This window comes from Panthera tigris, chromosome C2 (assembly GCF_018350195.1).
Source record: "Panthera tigris isolate Pti1 chromosome C2, P.tigris_Pti1_mat1.1, whole genome shotgun sequence".
Lineage (NCBI taxonomy): Eukaryota > Metazoa > Chordata > Mammalia > Carnivora > Felidae > Panthera > Panthera tigris.
In genome coordinates, this window is record NC_056668.1 from 92,870,145 (window position 1) to 92,887,794 (window position 17,650).

The 17,650-nt window shown below is 40.2% G+C and overlaps 1 protein-coding gene across 1 annotated transcript; it reads left to right on the top strand.

Moving 5' to 3' along the window:
* Positions 1-1,129: 1,129 nt before the first annotated feature.
* Positions 1,130-4,429, top strand: GHSR (growth hormone secretagogue receptor). The gene is made up of 2 exons (XM_007077104.3): positions 1,130-1,925; positions 4,074-4,429. The coding sequence occupies exons 1-2, from the start codon at positions 1,130-1,132 to the stop codon at positions 4,376-4,378; spliced, it is 1,101 nt and encodes a 366-aa protein (XP_007077166.2). The 3' UTR covers positions 4,379-4,429.
* The last annotated feature ends 13,221 nt before the right edge of the window (positions 4,430-17,650 follow it).

The window sequence follows — 17,650 nt, forward strand, 5'->3', positions numbered from 1 at the left end:
AATCTCTTACACAACAAATCGCTTACCACAGCTAGCCGCTGAAGGGAAGGACCTACAAAGGGCTAGGATTCAGAAGAAAGTTTATTCAGCACATCCTGTCCTTCGTGCTCAGAAGTCCAAATCCGAAGAGAGCTCCAAGTCTAGTCTCTGGGTCCCCCAACTCTCTGTGTGACCTCGGACAAGTGGCTACACGACTCTGAGCCAGTTTGTCTTGGTTAACACGATGATAGGTTCTAGAACTGCGTGAGGTTCTTCCCAGGTGCGCACTGGTCTCCTCTCTGGTCGGAACACAAATACTAGGTCTTTCTTTCTTCTTTCTTTCTTTCTTTCTTTCTTTCTTTCTTTCTTTCTTTCTCCTTCCTTCCTTCCTTCCTTCCTTCCTTCCTTCCTTCCTTCCTTCCTTCCTTCCTTCCTTCCTTCCCTATCTCTCTTTTGGAGATCTCTCTTTTGGAGTGTGCCGGTGGGGCACACTCGCTTCTTCTTCCCACAAGGTCCATAACCAACTCTTTACCCCTTTTTGAGGAAAAACTCAGGTCCCGGCCACTGAAGGCATTCTCCGCGCCACTCCCACCGTCCCCGCCCCCGACCCAGGTGTGACCTGTCCTTCTGGACCACTCTAAGCTGACAGCGCCCAAGGCTGGAAAGAGAGCGCCTTTCGCTCCCATTTCGCAGTGCCGGGTCTCCGAGGCCGCCACCAGCCGGGACGCTTTGGGGAAGTGCGAGATGCAGAAGGGGCGAGAAGACGCAGGAGAGGCGGGACTGGCGGGGCTTCCCCTGAGAAGGTGAAGGTACGCGAGTGGGGGCCAGCCAGAGGCTAGGTTTGGGGGAGATAATGGGGAAAAATAGAGGTGCCAGAAAGAGCGGTGGGTCACTCGTCCTCACCACCAGTGCGTGCGTGCGTGCGCGTGTGTCTCCCTCCCTCCCCTTTTTCGCCCCACGCTATCAATCTCACCTCCCTGCGCTTCTGCCTCTCACTTCCCTCTCTTTTCCTCTCCAAGCATCCTCCCCGCCAGCCCGCGCCGCCTCCTCCTTCGCACTCTCTCGAGACCAAAGGGACCCTCTGGGGCCAGCCGGATCCAGCCTCTCAGGGCAGTCGCATCCCAGAGGCTGTTAAGTGGGAGCCCGCAGCATGTGGAACGCGACGCCGAGCGAGGAGCCGGGGTACAACCTCACGCTGCCGGACCTGGGCTGGGACGCTCCCCCCGACAACGACTCGTTTGCCGACGAGCTCCTGCCGCTCTTCCCCGCGCCGCTGCTGGCCGGCGTCACCGCCACCTGCGTGGCACTCTTTGTGGTGGGCATCGCGGGCAACCTGCTCACCATGCTGGTGGTGTCGCGCTTCCGCGAGCTGCGCACCACCACCAACCTCTACCTGTCCAGTATGGCCTTCTCCGACCTACTCATCTTCCTCTGCATGCCCCTCGACCTCGTCCGCCTGTGGCAGTACCGGCCCTGGAACTTCGGCGACCTGCTCTGCAAACTCTTCCAGTTCGTCAGCGAGAGCTGCACCTATGCCACAGTGCTCACCATCACCGCGCTGAGCGTCGAGCGCTACTTCGCCATCTGCTTCCCTCTGCGGGCCAAGGTGGTAGTCACCAAGGGCCGGGTGAAGCTGGTCATCCTGGTCATCTGGGCCGTGGCCTTCTGCAGCGCCGGGCCCATCTTCGTGCTGGTCGGGGTGGAGCACGAGAACGGCACCGACCCTCGGGACACCAACGAGTGTCGCGCCACCGAGTTCGCGGTGCGCTCCGGACTGCTCACGGTCATGGTATGGGTTTCCAGCGTCTTCTTCTTCCTGCCCGTCTTCTGCCTGACTGTGCTTTACAGCCTCATCGGCAGAAAGCTGTGGCGGAGAAAGCGCGGCGAGGCGGCGGTGGGCGCCTCGCTAAGGGACCAGAACCACAAGCAAACCGTGAAAATGCTGGGTGGGTCTCAGCGCGCCCTCGAGCTCGCGCTCCCGCGTCCTCTCCTCTCCCCTTGCCTTCCCCCCTTTCCCCTTCTCCCGGAGCCTCTACATCTTTCCCCTGTTTTTCTCAGTCTCAATCTGTAGGTCTGTCAGTTACTCTTTCCTGTTTCTGTCTTGAACTCTCTCTGGTTTCTTAGTTTCTCTGTGTTGTGTGCGTCTCCCTCTTTCTCTCTGTGTTCTGTTTTTTGTTCTGTTTTTCTGTGTCCCCTGCTCCTCCCCCCACAGCCCCAGTACGTCAGGGTCTCCATTCTTTCTTTTGTTCTCTATCTCTTCGTGTCTTTCTTTTGGTCTCCCTTTTTTTTTTTTCAGGAAAAGATGTCCCACCTTTATATTTCCCTTAAATGAATGTTATCAGCCCAGAAACACTGCCTTAAAAATGAGATATTTCATAAAAGTCTATTGTGGTCTTTAAGTGTTAAAGGTGAGGTTAAGCTTCCTGCCTCAATTTGTGGATATCAAGTTGCATTTAAAAAGTAGGGTGGGGTGGGGGGAGGAGTAGGCATTGGATCTAGAAAGCATTTAGTGGTAAATTTAACCAAAGACATGATCAATGTGGGTAGTTCTGTCGGAAATGATTCATTTTTCTTTCAATGTTGTGGTAGGCTTTCTGACCTGCATTTTTTTTAGATAATTGCATCAGTTCTGTTTACCCTGCTGCTGTTTATTTTAGCTTTGAAAAGAAGTCAATGACAAATCAGTGCTGGAGTCTCCATTTGTTTTTGTGACCACCTGTTTCTTCTGGTAGGATAGTCCAGGATAAAGCAGGATAAGTTAAGACATGCAGGCTTCCCATATGAGAAAAGATGACTTTGCGTGAGCTGACAGGACTTACTATCCCTCCCCAAACGGTCCTTCCAAGAGCATCGAGGTGCAGTATCAGGCCTCGAGTGCACTGCCTATTTACTACATAAATTTAAGTATGTGTGTTCAGTACAAGTGAAGTGATACAAAAATGCGTTCACATACAAGCAAAATACTGATTTTACTTGCTCTGTCAAAACCAGGATCTGTATGTTTTATTATTCCTCGTTATAGTCTAACGTTTTGTATTTGTTTACCTATTTAGTGCTTCTTAGAAGTTCCAGGTTGATTTTGTATTTGTATTTTTATAGTTCCTGGAATCCTGTATATTAAAGGGACACAGTTTTTTCAAAGAATGTGAAATTTTTTCATTTTCTAGACCAGTGATTCTCACAATATGACTAACACATTGCACACCTGCTAGTGACCTCCAGGGGATTCTAATATTCACATTGCTACTGTGGCAGTCAGTTTTGAGGAGAAGTTTAGTAATTTCCTCCAGTTTTCTTTTTAAGCTGTTGACTATCCTCACTGTGTCTCAACAGCAACACTAATTTTCTTTTGCCTTGACATTATAAAGGGAATCACTAAAGTGGTAGAAAGACTAAAGTCTTATTTTCTGTTATTTTTCCTTTGACTTCTGAATTTTAAAAACCTAATCTAGAAATTCAGAGGTCCTGGGAAAAATCATCTGGCCTGGGCAAAATGAAGACTTGGATGGAGGATAATCAGCGTTAGTTGCTTTCACGGTCACTTATGCCTATTGTACGTGGCAGAGCATCGTCCATCTGAGAGGTTCTCAATCCTGACTGCATGCATATTCAGTCTTCTGTGAAACTTTAAAAAAGAAAAAAGAACAGAAAAGAAAAAGGCAGGTGTCCTGGTCTCCTTCCTAGGGTTATTAATTTTGTGAGTCTATAGTACATACAAGGAATCTGTGCCCCAGGAACTCTGATACCCACCAGCCGTTGAGTGTAACCACTGTACTTCATGTGTGTCTGGTTGTATCTAACACATGTGAAATGGTGGACTCTCGTGAACAAACTGTTGTGTCAATATGCCAGTCTAGTCACAAAACCATTCAAACAGTTGTTAAGTAGAAATGATCGGGAAGCTCGATAAAAATGGTTGAACTGTTAGTCCAATCTTGGTTAAAAAGTAGCAATAGGGAAAAGCAGAACGTAATGTTTCTCTGAAATCAATGGTCATACTATACATAATCAAAACAAAACTGTGTCTTCAAAATAGAATGTGGCTTGCTATGACATGTCTTGAACTCACACTCTCTCTCCCGTTGTCCTTTTAGCTGTAGTGGTGTTTGCTTTCATCCTCTGCTGGCTGCCCTTCCACGTAGGGCGATATTTATTTTCCAAATCCTTCGAGCCTGGCTCCCTGGAGATCGCTCAGATCAGCCAGTACTGCAACCTGGTATCCTTTGTCCTCTTCTACCTCAGCGCTGCCATCAATCCCATCCTGTACAACATCATGTCCAAGAAGTACCGGGTAGCAGTGTTCAGACTTCTGGGATTTGAACCCTTCCCCCAGAGGAAGCTCTCCACTCTGAAGGATGAAAGTTCTCGGGCCTGGACAGAATCTAGCATTAATACATGACCGAGCACATTGCTAAGCAAAGTCATCGCTTATTCTAAACCGGAAGCCATAGCACAGCAGAACTTGGGAAGAAGTTGAAGGTTAACTTTGGAATTAGGAACACATAGAGCTGGAAACAATTGGGAGGAAAGAAAAGATAGAACTTGCAGCGTTCTATTCGACTGCACGCTCATCAGTGCTCTCATACACTATTTCTGCGTATTCACTGTCTATGATTTTGCATTCTGCTGTTGGTGCTAGCAAGGACTTGGCAATTTGGAGAAAGGAGGGTGTGCAGAGGGGCAATTAGGGTACTTTGTACTGTGTAAATACTAAATCTGATTTACTTGTTCATAATGATAAAAAAAATTTGATCAAGAGAATGACATTAAAGTGAAACATTTAAGACATATCTTTTAACTACTAGCAATTTTCATATAGCTCCAGATCAGTGCTGTCCAAGATAAATATAATGCAAGGTACTTAAGTAATTCATATAAAACGTATAAATGAGAATTTGACATTCTTTTTTTTTTTGGACAGAGTCTCTCAAATGTTTACATTTACAATGCACCTTAATTTGGATGCTAAGTTTTCACCAGTAAGACTGGATGTATTTAGGGTTCATGAAATTCACAGATGAAAAAGTAGATTCCATAAATCTAAGTGGCCCAAACACACCTAAAGGTTTTCCAATAAATAAACTACTGGAATTTTTAAAATTTAAAGTGAATTAAAATTAAAAATTCAGTTTTTAAAGTTGCTCAAGCCACCTTTCAGATGTGGTTAGTGGTTACCATATTGGACAGTGCAGCTCAGGAGTATATGTGAAATTATTGTTAATCTTATAAAAAATGTTTACAAATAAAACTCATTCCCTGAAGTGTTTTTTAATAGTGAACTTAGCATAGCAGAATGTTAGAGTGGTAAACCTTCAAAATTACACCTAAATGCCCTAGTCTTCATGCTTGGAAGAAAATGGATATGAAATAGAAGAGGCCTTTTTAAATTAGGTTGAAGTACATGTGTATTTATATATTCAGGAAATGAGACTTTATAGAAATTATAGAAAATCACAAACCGCCTTATTTGGCTTAACAAAAATACTTAAGCCAATCATAAGGCTTTGCTTTGTGAATAAAGGAATAATTTATAACTTACTCTGGAAAGCTTACAGGAATTTAGTGAACATAGACATTTGTCAAGTGGTGAAAAATTTAGAATCTCTTAAATGCTACCGCTTATTGATATTCAAAACTTTAAAAAATCTTATAGCCATTTATTTCAAAATGCCTATGCCATGTCCTGTCTCCAAATTAGTTTTGCTATTTCCATCTCACTGCTTGCCTGATAGATATGTTTACTTGGATTCCCAGTCTCCCTCTGATTCATACTTATGAATGATTAAGCACCTTCAACTAAATATTGAGCATTTTGGTCATAAAACTAAACTTCTCATTTGTATTGACATTGCTCCCTGCATAGGCAACTCTTTGCATATTTATATTATTCTAAAAATTATTTTGTCATAATCCTGTATAATATTAAGCCATAGAAGCAATTCCTACATGAAGTTATTGGTTCAACTATGGAAGTGCATGAACCAGTTAGGGAAATTATTGCCATGATTGATTTTCTCCCCTACCAAAAGTAAAGATTATTATGCTGAAATAATTGACTATTCATCTTAAAAAAATGAAAAACATCATTACAATTAGAATGATTTCTGGGGAAAAATATTTTTGAAATCCTTCCTGACACTAAAATTGCACCAATTTAGTCTAAATTCAGAACTTTCACAAATTGATTAGTCAGCTACTTCTTGGGAGTACATCAATATTTTAAAAAATACTCTCATTCATTTAAGCCTATGAGATACTAATTAGGTCATTCAGCATTATTGTCCTAAATAGGGTCCAGCAAATCCCAAAGATGTAATTCACTTTCCCGAAACCTTAGAGTTTTTGTCTACAAGTATATCCTATTTGAGAGAAAATAAGCAAAGAAGGCTTGACTTCTATCACACAGCTGATTGCTTTGGAGAAAACCACATTTAACTTTTAATTTGTTACCTACCTATTTAATGGTCTTTCCTGTCTTGTGAGTTCAGCCTACAGTCTCAGCCTAACTCACTTACAGGGCATAGTTTACATAGCAAGGACCACCAATGCCCTTCACTTGTGTTGATGAGCAAACTCAGAGATAATGTTTAGAGAAACAGGTCTTTAATTTGCCCTCTTGTATCATTGCCTTTTTTATTGTTTGTAACATCGTATCATCAAACTTCATAAATTGTTTAAGACTCAGGGAAAAGAGGAACTTGCGATGAGGAAAATTGTTTCTAAAAGTCTATCATGTCACAAACGTTTAGTATGTGCCTGGTATATTCTAAGCTCTACAGACTCATAAGCCAAGGATTTTATCCTTAATGAGCTCATGATCACTTGTGTCTTGTGTTGCAGTAGATAACTAATAAATGTCTTTAAGTTATGAAATAAACATCTCCAGTTGACCCTGAATCAAATTATTCTCCAGTATTTTAAGGGGTTATTCATCTCCCTGTATTGTTGTGTATTTGGTTCAAAAGAAGTTCAAAATGGGCTGTTGCTACACAAACTAGTCAAATTTGTAGATGCACGTAGTATATGTGCTGGCAGTAATTACACTCACAGCGTCCTTCATTAATGTAAGGCAAGTTAAGGAATTGGTTTCAGTTTTAATCTGTGTTTCCATTTTCCTGGTTATCCAGCAATGAGGCATCTGTCACTATACCTTCCACCAGGTCACAGAATCAAGGGTTGGGTCTTTTTCATTATAGGAAGTGACTGTACATGACTAAGAACTTTTTAATAATTTCTTTAAAGAAAACATTCTTGCCATGAGTTATTTAAAATCACAGTTTTGTGGCACTGAGATTAAGAAACACTTCCAATGACTGGTCAGACTTGGAAACCATTTCTTTATGGTCACGTTCTTACTGCAGTGAAGGTCGCAGCAATGAGATTTTTCTTGAAACACAGGCTATTTGACTCTAATGCATTTCTTAAGAGGCTGAGATCATTACAAACAATTTACAATTGTTAGTTAACATCGGCAATTTTTGCTATAATTTTTGGCTGTTTTTCATTTAGCAATATACTCGAACTTAGTTTAAAACAACAACAAAAACAACCTATCACAAGACTGGTGCCTGAAAACACTTGTCCTTTAAAAAACAGTGTGTATATCTTTAAAACGTGACATACATGTACACATATATCAACATTTCTTCTCACATTGTCTAAATGATTAGAACAGAGCTTTCTGCTTTCAGAAACACTGTATCTAGTGTAAATAATGTCATTAAAGATAAAGATTTTTAATGATCCTCCCATGATTTCTTTGCAATTTAATTTGCAACACTGGCGAGAATCTTTCCAATTATAACTTAACTAGATAATTAGTAACCGATGTTAATTCAATGAATTGATAACACAAATATTTTTTATCTGGAGAATAAGCTGCATGTCAAAATCAACAGAAAGGGATGTGCTGGTGGCAAAGGCCAACCACTTTAAGCTCACGTCACTTATTTAGTCATATTAAATGAATTCAGTCATATTAATTCTTGGCAGTAATCGAAGTTTGGAGCAGGTGAGGGAGGAAGTTTGCCTAAGGCTTATTTTGTGTTTTTTTAAAAGATTTTATACAAATCAAATGTCATTTAAAAAATTTTTTTAATGTTTATTTCTTTTTGGGAGAGAGCATAAGAGGGAGAGGGGGACACAGAATCTGAAGCAGGCTCCAGGCTCTGAGCTGTCAGCACAGAGCCCGACGCAGAGCTCAAAATCTTAAACAGTGAGATCATGACCTGAGCCACGCGAAGTCGAATATGTAACCAACTGAGCCACCCAGGTGCCCCAATTGTATTTTTCCTTTTGAATGCAAACTCTTGAAGGGTATTGGAAGCTAGTCATTTTTGGTTGAGGAAAATACCCTTAAAAAACCAAAAACCAAACCAAAACAAAAAAGGCTGCCAAGCCTATGTCCCTCCCAATTGCCTGGATATTTGCTGGAATTTCAATTAATGTTTCACACTATGACATAGTATACCCATTGCACAAGGGGCTACCGACTGTCCCCAAAACTGGTAAACCAGTAAATCCCTCAGAAAACATGCCTCACACAACTGCTCAGAAAGTTCTACCAAAATGTTTCCAAATGTTCCTTCTAGAAGAAGTCTCCCTGTACTCACCCTCTACCCTCAGCCCCACAGAAAGCATTTGTGAAGAATAGTTTGAAAGATTTTCTGTGATTTTTAGTATCTCAAATCCAAACATTTCTCTGGCTCAAACAACAAAAACACTTATATTTAACCCTTTGAGCATGGCACGTTTACCACACTAGAGAGCACTTGCTCATATAAATAAATCCAAGCAGCATAGTCTCCTATTTCACTCATAACCTGCTGTGTTCTACGTAATGTGGAATTTACAACTTTGTTGATTTGTGTTGTTACAATGTGTCATGTCACTACTGGTATTTTGATTTGTGATTCTTTTTATTTAAGGCTTTTGTAAATGTTGAGGTGTTTATTCTAGCTCATACGTCTTATGAAATTAGACACTGGTTTTCCTTCTTATGGATGTTCTAAACCAAACAATAGCTTAATAAATATATTTTAAAAGCCTATAGATAATTTCTTCCATGTGCAGTTATAAATCTTGGTGTCTGGGATATTTTGCCCCTACCCCTATCCTAGATTCAATTCTTCTTTGTCCTTTTAATTTCTGAAATAATGTATTTTGCCACAATGAGGAGGTGTTTATTATAGTGAACATTATTTTCCCAAGGACTCCAATATTTAATAATGAGTGAAACAATTTCTAGAAGAAGAGGTGGCTTCTAAGCTAAAAGTCGAGGACCCTGTGATGGACTGTAATCCCCATGCCCTCTTCACTTCTCTGTCCCTTACGGTCTGTAATCCCCAGAGCCAAGGGTGTTGCACCTGCATGGTGCTACCCTAATGTGAGACCCAAAGACCACAAGCTCTCTGAGTCAAAGGCAGACTTCCTGTACATCTTGCATACAGCAGTCAGCCCCTCACTGAATGCTGGTTGCATAAATGAAGGTTTAAAGACTGGGTATGTGTTACCTGGGCACTATCTTCTAGACATATGGATTTCTGGGACCAATAAAATTTAAAACTAAAATTGGAGGACCAATAAGGTGGCCAACTTTAATTTGCTGATTAAATGATTTTAAAATACTCTACTACCTATTGCCACCATCATTTTTTTTTTCTTTTTCTTTCTTTTCTTTTTTTTAGAGAGCGAGTGGGGGAGAGGGTCAGAGGGAGAGAGAGAAAGAATCATCAGCAGGCTCCACACTCAGTGCAGAGCCCAATGCAGGGCTTGATCCCACGACCCTGGGATCATGACCTGAGGTGAAATCAAAAGTTTGTCGCTGAACCGACTGAGCCACCCAGGTGCCCTGCCGCTATCATTATTTCTACTTAAGAAGAACATGAGAAGTGAATAAAGGATAATCATAGTGTGAAAGTTCAATGTATTCGTACACATACGCTATTAACATGAGAGTTAATTACAACTTTAAGGCAGTATCTGAGTTAAAATGTAAAAATAATATCTGGCAATAATTAATAATATAGTAAAGTAATCCTACATGAGATACACTTTTATTGATTTGCTAAGGCCCTTTCCAGTGTCTTCTGACCCCTTCTGTCCACCCCTCCTTCAATTCAGTGTCAGCCATTGCCCCTCATATTCTCTCAGTCCATCCCTGTGTCCTAAGTTCAAAAGAGGAGACTGACTCTAAAGCCGAGAGAGGAGAGGTTAGCATGTCTGCCTGGGACTTGGCAGGTCTCACATTCCGAGGCCAGTGTTCACATGCTGATTGTTCCTGGCCTCCTGACTCATAATCCATCATCAGTTCCCGACTTCATAGCCAGCTTCCTTCAAGGGGTCGTCAAAATAATTATAAATCAATACACGTCTCCTGAAGAATAGCTGGACAGTATGTATCAAATACATACAAATTTTGCATATTTCTTGATGCAGTAATTGCACATCAAGACATAATTACGGAGGAACACAGAGATTTACCTGTAATTGTGTTCATTGCATCTTGTTCATAGTTGTGAAAACCTGAAAAACTCTAATGTTGGAGAATAGGAAATTGGTTAAATAAATCCCAGCAACGATAACAGTTAACCTGTACGTAGCACTGTGATACATGCTTTCAATTCTTTTTCACATATAATCATCCCAACACACCTAGGAGGAGGTCTGATTATTATACCCATGGGTGTTGAGGGGGTAACTGAGGTGAGAGTTTTGTCACATGGCCAGGAAATGGCAGAGCTAGAAATGGACCCCAGACCAGCGAGGTTCTAGCGCTTTCACTTCCCCTATTCTAGAGTACTAGGCAGGCATTAAAAATGATATTGTAGGAGGGGCACCTGGGTGGCTCAATTGATTACGTGTCCAACTCTTGGTTTCAGCTCAGGTCATGATCTCACGGTTTTGTGAGTTCGAGACCCTCCGTGGGCTCTGCGCTGGCAGCATGGACCTTGCTTGGGATTCTCTCTCTCCCTCTCTCTCTGCCCCTCCCCCTCTCACATTGTCTCTGTCTCTCAAATAACTAAACTTAAAAAAATGATCATGTAGGAGAATTTTAATAATGTGGGGGAAATGTTTACCTGCTATTAGTAAGTGGAAAAAAAAATACTGTCCCATCTTGTAAAGGAAAATAAAGATGTTCACAAAGCCAAAGACTGAAAAGATCCAGCAATATAAAAGTATTAACAGTGTTTCTCTGATCTGTGAAAAGACTTTCCTCTATTTTTTCCACTGTTTCTACGAAGAATGTGTACTATCCTTGTAATAATGGCAAATAGCAAACTGCATTACAACAGTTCAGAGGTTGGCTTCCCTCCCAGCCCTGCTCTGTTCTTACACTTTTCTCTGCTTTTTGCCTCTAACAACTTGGGTTTGCCTGGTTTCTCTGAGGAGTATCATCCTCAGGATGACATCTTCCATACCCAACACTAACCCCTGCAGCTCCTGACTGGGACACCTGCTCTTCCAGGGGAGAAAGTTACAGAGAAGCGGTGGGAGAGGAAAGCCAGCACTCATCAACTAGGCTTACATTCTAGTTCTGGAGCTGCATTGCTTTGGGCAAGTTCTTTACCAAACCCATGAAAAGTACCAAAACCTAGCAGATGCTTATTAAATGGCTGCTATTGTCATTTGGTTACTTGGCACAGCATGAAACAGCACCATGGTGTGCCCACCCTCCTAGGTTGTCTAGCCGAGGTGTCCCACAACTTTTTCGACCATGTGCAGATATTTAGAGAGGCTGGTAAGAGCAGCTGCAAATTTAACAATGCTGGGTAATTGCTTTGCCCAGGGTGTTGACAAGCCTCTGTCAGGTTTTCAAAATACAGCAGACATATTTTGGAGTGAACCCTTGGACCCTCTCTCCCAGGAGACATTTGCACCTCTACTCATGGAATAAAAAGATAATTTCAGACTCAGTCAGCAACGGGGAGGAAGAGAGGGAACAAGAGCTTGGCAAAATCCGTTTCCTGAAAGTATACCTTTCTTCATGGCCACATGTTCGTTATATTGGCATGTGTAACTGCTTCAGAACCTTTTTTTTTTTCAAGAGAGAGAAAGTGAGAGACAGTGCAAGCACAACCAGGGAGGGAAGGGGGAGGGGGAGAGAGAGAATTTCAAGCAGGTTCCAGGCTCAGCACAGAGCCCCAGATGGAGCTACATCTCACCACCATGAGATCATGACCTGAGCCTAAATCAAGAGTCCAATGCTGAGCCAACTGAGCCACCCAAGTGCCCCTCTTCCAAACCCTTATTAAAAAAAAACTTTTTTCTTTCAGAATTTACTTCCTAGGAGCAAAGCATGAAAAGTGAAGTATGCATAGGCTTTGGAGCTAAAGAGTTACAGAATTCTCTCCTGGCTTAACTATTAACCAGCCATGTGACACAGGGCAAAACTTAGCATTGACCTCTCTGAATCTCAGATGATTTAACACTACAATAGAAACCATAAGAGTATTTGCTTTTTGTGGTTTTTGACAGTTTCAGTGACATAATTTATGTCAAGGGGCAGCATTTGGCACATAGAAGAGCCCAATATACGTTAACTCTTTTTATTACAGCAACCTATTAGGTTGTTTAGAATTTACAATTTCCAATTTGAGTTTCTTTAAAGCAGAGAAAAAACCCAAAACGTGTGAAGAAATTTGAATGCAGAATCCTTCTATAGTTTTAGTGTCTCCCAACCTCAATTTTTTTCTTTTTAAATTTTTATTTAAATTCTACTTAGTTAACATACAGTGCAATATTGGTTTCAGGAGTAGAATTCAGTGATTCATCACTTACAGACAACACCCAGTGCTCATTGTAATAAGTGCCATCCTAACACCCATCACCCATCTAGCCCATCCCCCACCCACCTTCTTCCATCAACCCTTAGTTTGTTCTCTGTCTTTAAGAGTCTCTTATGGTTTGTTTCCCTCTCTTTTTCCCCTCTTCCCATATGTTCATCTGTTTTGTTTCTTATATTCCATATATGAGTGAAATCAAATGGTATTTGTCTTTCTCTGACTTATTTTGTTTAGCATAACACATTCTAGCTCCATCCACATTGTTGCAAATGGCAAAGTTTAATTATTTTGATGACTGAGTAATATTCCATTATATGTACACACACACACACACACACACACACACACACACCATATCCTCTTTATCCATTCATCAGTCAATGGACATTTAGGCTCTTTCCATAGTTTGGCTATTATTGATAATGCTGCTATAAACATCAGGATGCATGTACCCCTTTGAATCTATTTTTATATCCTTTGGGTAAATACCTAGCAGTGCTATTGCTGGGTTGTAGGGTAGATTCTATTTTTAACTTTTTGAGGAACCTCCATATTGTCTTCCAGAGTGGCTGCCCCAGTTTGCATTTCCACCAACAGTGTAAGAGGGTTCCCCTTTCTCCATCCTCGCCAACACCTGTTGTTTCTTGCATTGTTAATTTTAGCCATTCTGGCAGGTGTGAGGTTAGTTATCTCATCAGGGTTTTGATTTGTATTTCCCTGATGATGAGTGAAGTTGAGCATCTTATCATGCATCTGTTAGCCATCTGGATGTCTTCTTTGGAAAAGTGTCTATTCATGTCTTCTGCCCATTTCTTCACTGGATTATTTGTTTTTTGGGTGTTAAGTTTGATAAGTTCTTTATAGATTTTGGATAATTAACCTGTATCAGTTATGTCATTTGGAAATATCTTCTCCCATTCCATAGGGTGCCTTTTAGTTTTGTTAATTGTTTCCTTTGCTGTGAAGCTTTTTATCTTGATGAAGTCCCAACAGTTCAATTTTCTTTTTGTTTTCCTTGTCTCTATGACGTGTCTAGTAAGAAGAGGGCAAAGAGGTTCTTCCTGTGTTCTCCTATAGGATTTTGATGGTTTCCTGTCTCACACTTGGGTCTTTGATCGATTTTGAATTTATTTTCGTGTATGGTGTAAGAAAGTTCCCCAACCCCAATTTTGACAGTTTTACCCACTGCTAATTAAATGAGCTCTTTGGTGACTTACTTTATTGAGACTTTCCAAAGAATTCAGTGTAGTTTTCCAAGAAATAATGATTCTCTTTTTGCAGTCACATTTTATTCAACTTATATAATTTAAATCAAGTAGTTAGAATAACAGGGGCACTTTGGCGTAGATAGATTTGAGAACAAAAAACTCAGCTGGTGGAGAAGAAGTGCAGGAGTGAGCTAGAGCATGGCCTTCTGGCACATGACACATTCAGGACCCTTGACAGGGGAGGAAGGACACTGGATCCTAGCAATCTGATTAAGAACACTTCTAATTCCTATGTGAAAGCACTTCAAATATAGTAACTTTTTGGCTCCATTCAAACAGAATAAGTCCTAGTGCAGAACACATTACAGATTGTCTACAGTCCTAGGGGTTCTAGAAGGTTTCATGCTGTAGGCAAACTCCCATCAATTGGTAGTAGGCTCCCAGAAACTTGGCTAAGGAAGGACATTAGGGAGACAATGTGTCCCTTTTGCCTGTGACAGTACGGGTTACTCCTCCTGTCTAGGCATCCCATCTGGTTTTGCATTTATGATGGATTTTTCTTTCTTTCTTTAAAAATTTTTTTTTTAACATTTATTTATTTTTTGTGAGACAGAGAGAGATATAGCATGGGTGGGAGAGGGGCAGAGAAAGAGGGAGTCACAGATTCCAAAGCAGGCTCCAGGCTCTGACCTGTCCACACAGAGCCCGGCACAGGGCTTGAACTCATGAACCACGAGATCATGACCTAAGCCGAAGTCGGACTCCTTTTTTTTTTTTTAAGGACTTGTCATTAATAGTCGCGTTAAAGAAAGCTTGGGTGCCGTTGTCAGACCGCCAGTTGTTATTTCCAGCTTCTGCCATAATCTTGTCTAGGTGCATGCGTAGTGCATGCTCAGTGAACAGAGGTCTCTCCTTAACACATAGTAAACTGAGAGATGACCAACCCATCTCTATTCCCACTAAAGCATGCAAAACACTTCCTGAAAGAAAAAAAAAGTGGACTTTGATACATACTGTAAGGAAAGTCAACTTCTTCCTATCTCAGGAGTGGTGGCAGGGGAAATATTTAAGCATTTTTGTTGTTGTTGTTGTTTTTTTCCTCCACTTGTGCCTTTGCTCTCACTGTAGTCTTAAAGATGCATACTCACCAGGCTGCCAGTCAGCAGGGTCAGTGGGAAATGGCGAAAATTATAGGAATATGTGTAATAAGTCCAGGAAATAGAAGCTGAACAGTCCTCATGTAGAGCACACCCTAAACACTCTTGTTACAATGGTAACAGGCTTTTAACTTTGCTCTAAATCTGCTCGAGTCAGTAATTATTTTAAGAAAACTGTGCTTGAGCCAATAATTTAACACATAGCAAGCACTGCAGAAGATACATTTACATTTCAGCATGTGAATGTAAATAATTCATTTAAATAATTGTTCTTCAAATTAATCTTAATCATTTTTGATTCTGTAGTTTCTTGCACATGCACCAAAAGTTCATGACAGCTGTTACTGTGCTGGTTCTATTGTCAGAAAATGATCTTGGCCCAAGGTTGAACAAGGCCAATTTTATATCCATGCTATCAGACACTTGAAATAAAAGATTATTTAATCTCACTAATGGGTTGAGTTTTCTCGTCCAGTTGATGAAGTTGAAATAACGCTTTTGGGAGTCATTTTGCCAAAGTGAAACATCTTATGTTATTGAGAATAATTGTAATTTTAGTTAAGCTTTTCCCCATGAAGTTAAATGTATTCATTTTGGAGTGATAATACAACTATAATTTTGGTGAGGCAAAGTGCCATGATAAAAATAGTACTCTTACTAAAGTTATGAATCTTATGGAACAGACAGCAGAACTTGGAATTGTACTTGCATAATTACAATTCATCCAAAGAAGTTGTGATATTCCACGAATTAAAATAGAAGGTATGTTGCCAAAATTTACAACACACACACACACACACAAACTGAGACACAAAATAAAATGTCTCAGAATGGTAGTATTCATTCTTTCTCTTTTTTCTTCCCATCATCAATTGAATTTCAATAATGCTTGTGCTTTTGAAGAACTACTTTGTAAATCAACCTTATGTTCTCAAATAGAATTGTAAATGAGTCTTCTATATTTATCTTTTGCTTAAAATCAGTTAAAATCTTTAATCAGAGTAGTTAACAAATGGAATACCAAGAAAAAACCCTAAAAACTAAAAACATCTCTGTTTGAAGCTCTGAGACATGTGTAAAGTTACTGAAAACACAGCTCACAACAGGAAAACATTAAAATATATGCTTATGAAAATAAGAAACTGAACAAATTATGTAAGGAGGATTAGAAATTGTATAGGTTTAATTTTGATATTCTAGAATTGATCTTTGGAACATCTCAAAATTTGAGTTGAATCTTTTGATGGAATGAAATTGAGAAGGTCTACTATTTTCCAAGGTCTAAAGATGGTAAAACACTCAAAAGAATCACATTTTATAAAGATTTTGTCAAAGAAAGATACTCTCAGTAGGGACAAAGTGACAGAATCTGTAAAAAATTGAGGTTGAAATTAAAATTTCAGTAAGAAACTAACAGAAAAAGAATAGCCTCCTTTTTCTCAGAATTTGCTCTGACATTACTAGAAACAGCAATCAAAGACATCAAGAATTTCACATTTATTAACCACAAATGCAACAGAGAAGGGTACGGTAGGTAATTTTATTAAAAAATGAGTAGATTATATTAAAAATGATGTGAAGGCACCTAGTTGGTTAAGCATCCAACTCTTGATTTCGGGTCAGGTCATGACCTCATGGTTCGTGAGATCGAGCCCCATGTCAGGCTCTGCACTGATAGTGCGGAGCCTGCTTGAGACTCTCTGTCTCTCAAAATAAATAAACAAACATTTAAATGTTAAAAATGATTTATTCTTCATAAAAATATTAGTGATACAGTATTAGAGATAGATATGGCAAAAAGCCTGAATAAAGTATACAAATACATGCCAGGAATAATTTTCCCATTTGTTATTTTTAAACATTCTGAAAATCAATATAAAGTCTTTTTATTTGGATTTAATGTCCACAGATTTTATTTTTAGGAAAAACTTTGATTTTATTTTATTAGTAGAACTATGAAATAGTTCCATGCACAAACTAGTTTTAACTTGTCAATCAGAAAATAAAAATCAATAATTTTACATTGACTTATTTTTAGTTTTCTTGTTACTGAAACCCAGTTTGGCTGCTCACCACTTGAAGCTAGTACTCAAAAGACAAGAGTTGGTTGGAAAGGAAAGTTGCTTTATTCAGGAGTCTGGCAACCTAGGAAGATGGTGGACTGATGTCTAAAGACCATCTCAAAGGCCTGAAACAAGCAGGGTGTTTTAAAAGGGAGGTATAGGGAAGTCATGAAGGTCACTATTCAGGGAGAGCATTCTCAGTATGATCTCAAGCAGACTTACTGCATTAGGGAAGGCTATTTTCTAGCATGGCCAAGCTTGATCTTCTGGGGACACCTCATTACATGTTTCCCCAGGGTCAGTGTTCTGTTGAAATCTCAAAGAAGCTATAATTAATCAAGCTATATAAGCTACAGGGCACAAGTTAATGAGTTAGAGATATGTATCCTTTAGGCTGCTTGGAACAAGCATATCCCCACTGTCGTCCCTTCTTTTCATTTCTATGGAATATGGGCAAA

What these genes read in the sequence shown, in the direction of transcription:
- GHSR (XM_007077104.3), top strand. Translation starts at nt 1,130, where the DNA reads ATGTGGAACGCGACGCCGAGCGAGGAGCCGGGGTACAACCTCACGCTG. An exon ending in GCAAACCGTGAAAATGCTGG is followed by an intron (nt 1,926 to 4,073) that starts GTGGGTCTCAGC and finishes TTGTCCTTTTAG; the next exon opens with CTGTAGTGGTGTTTGCTTTC.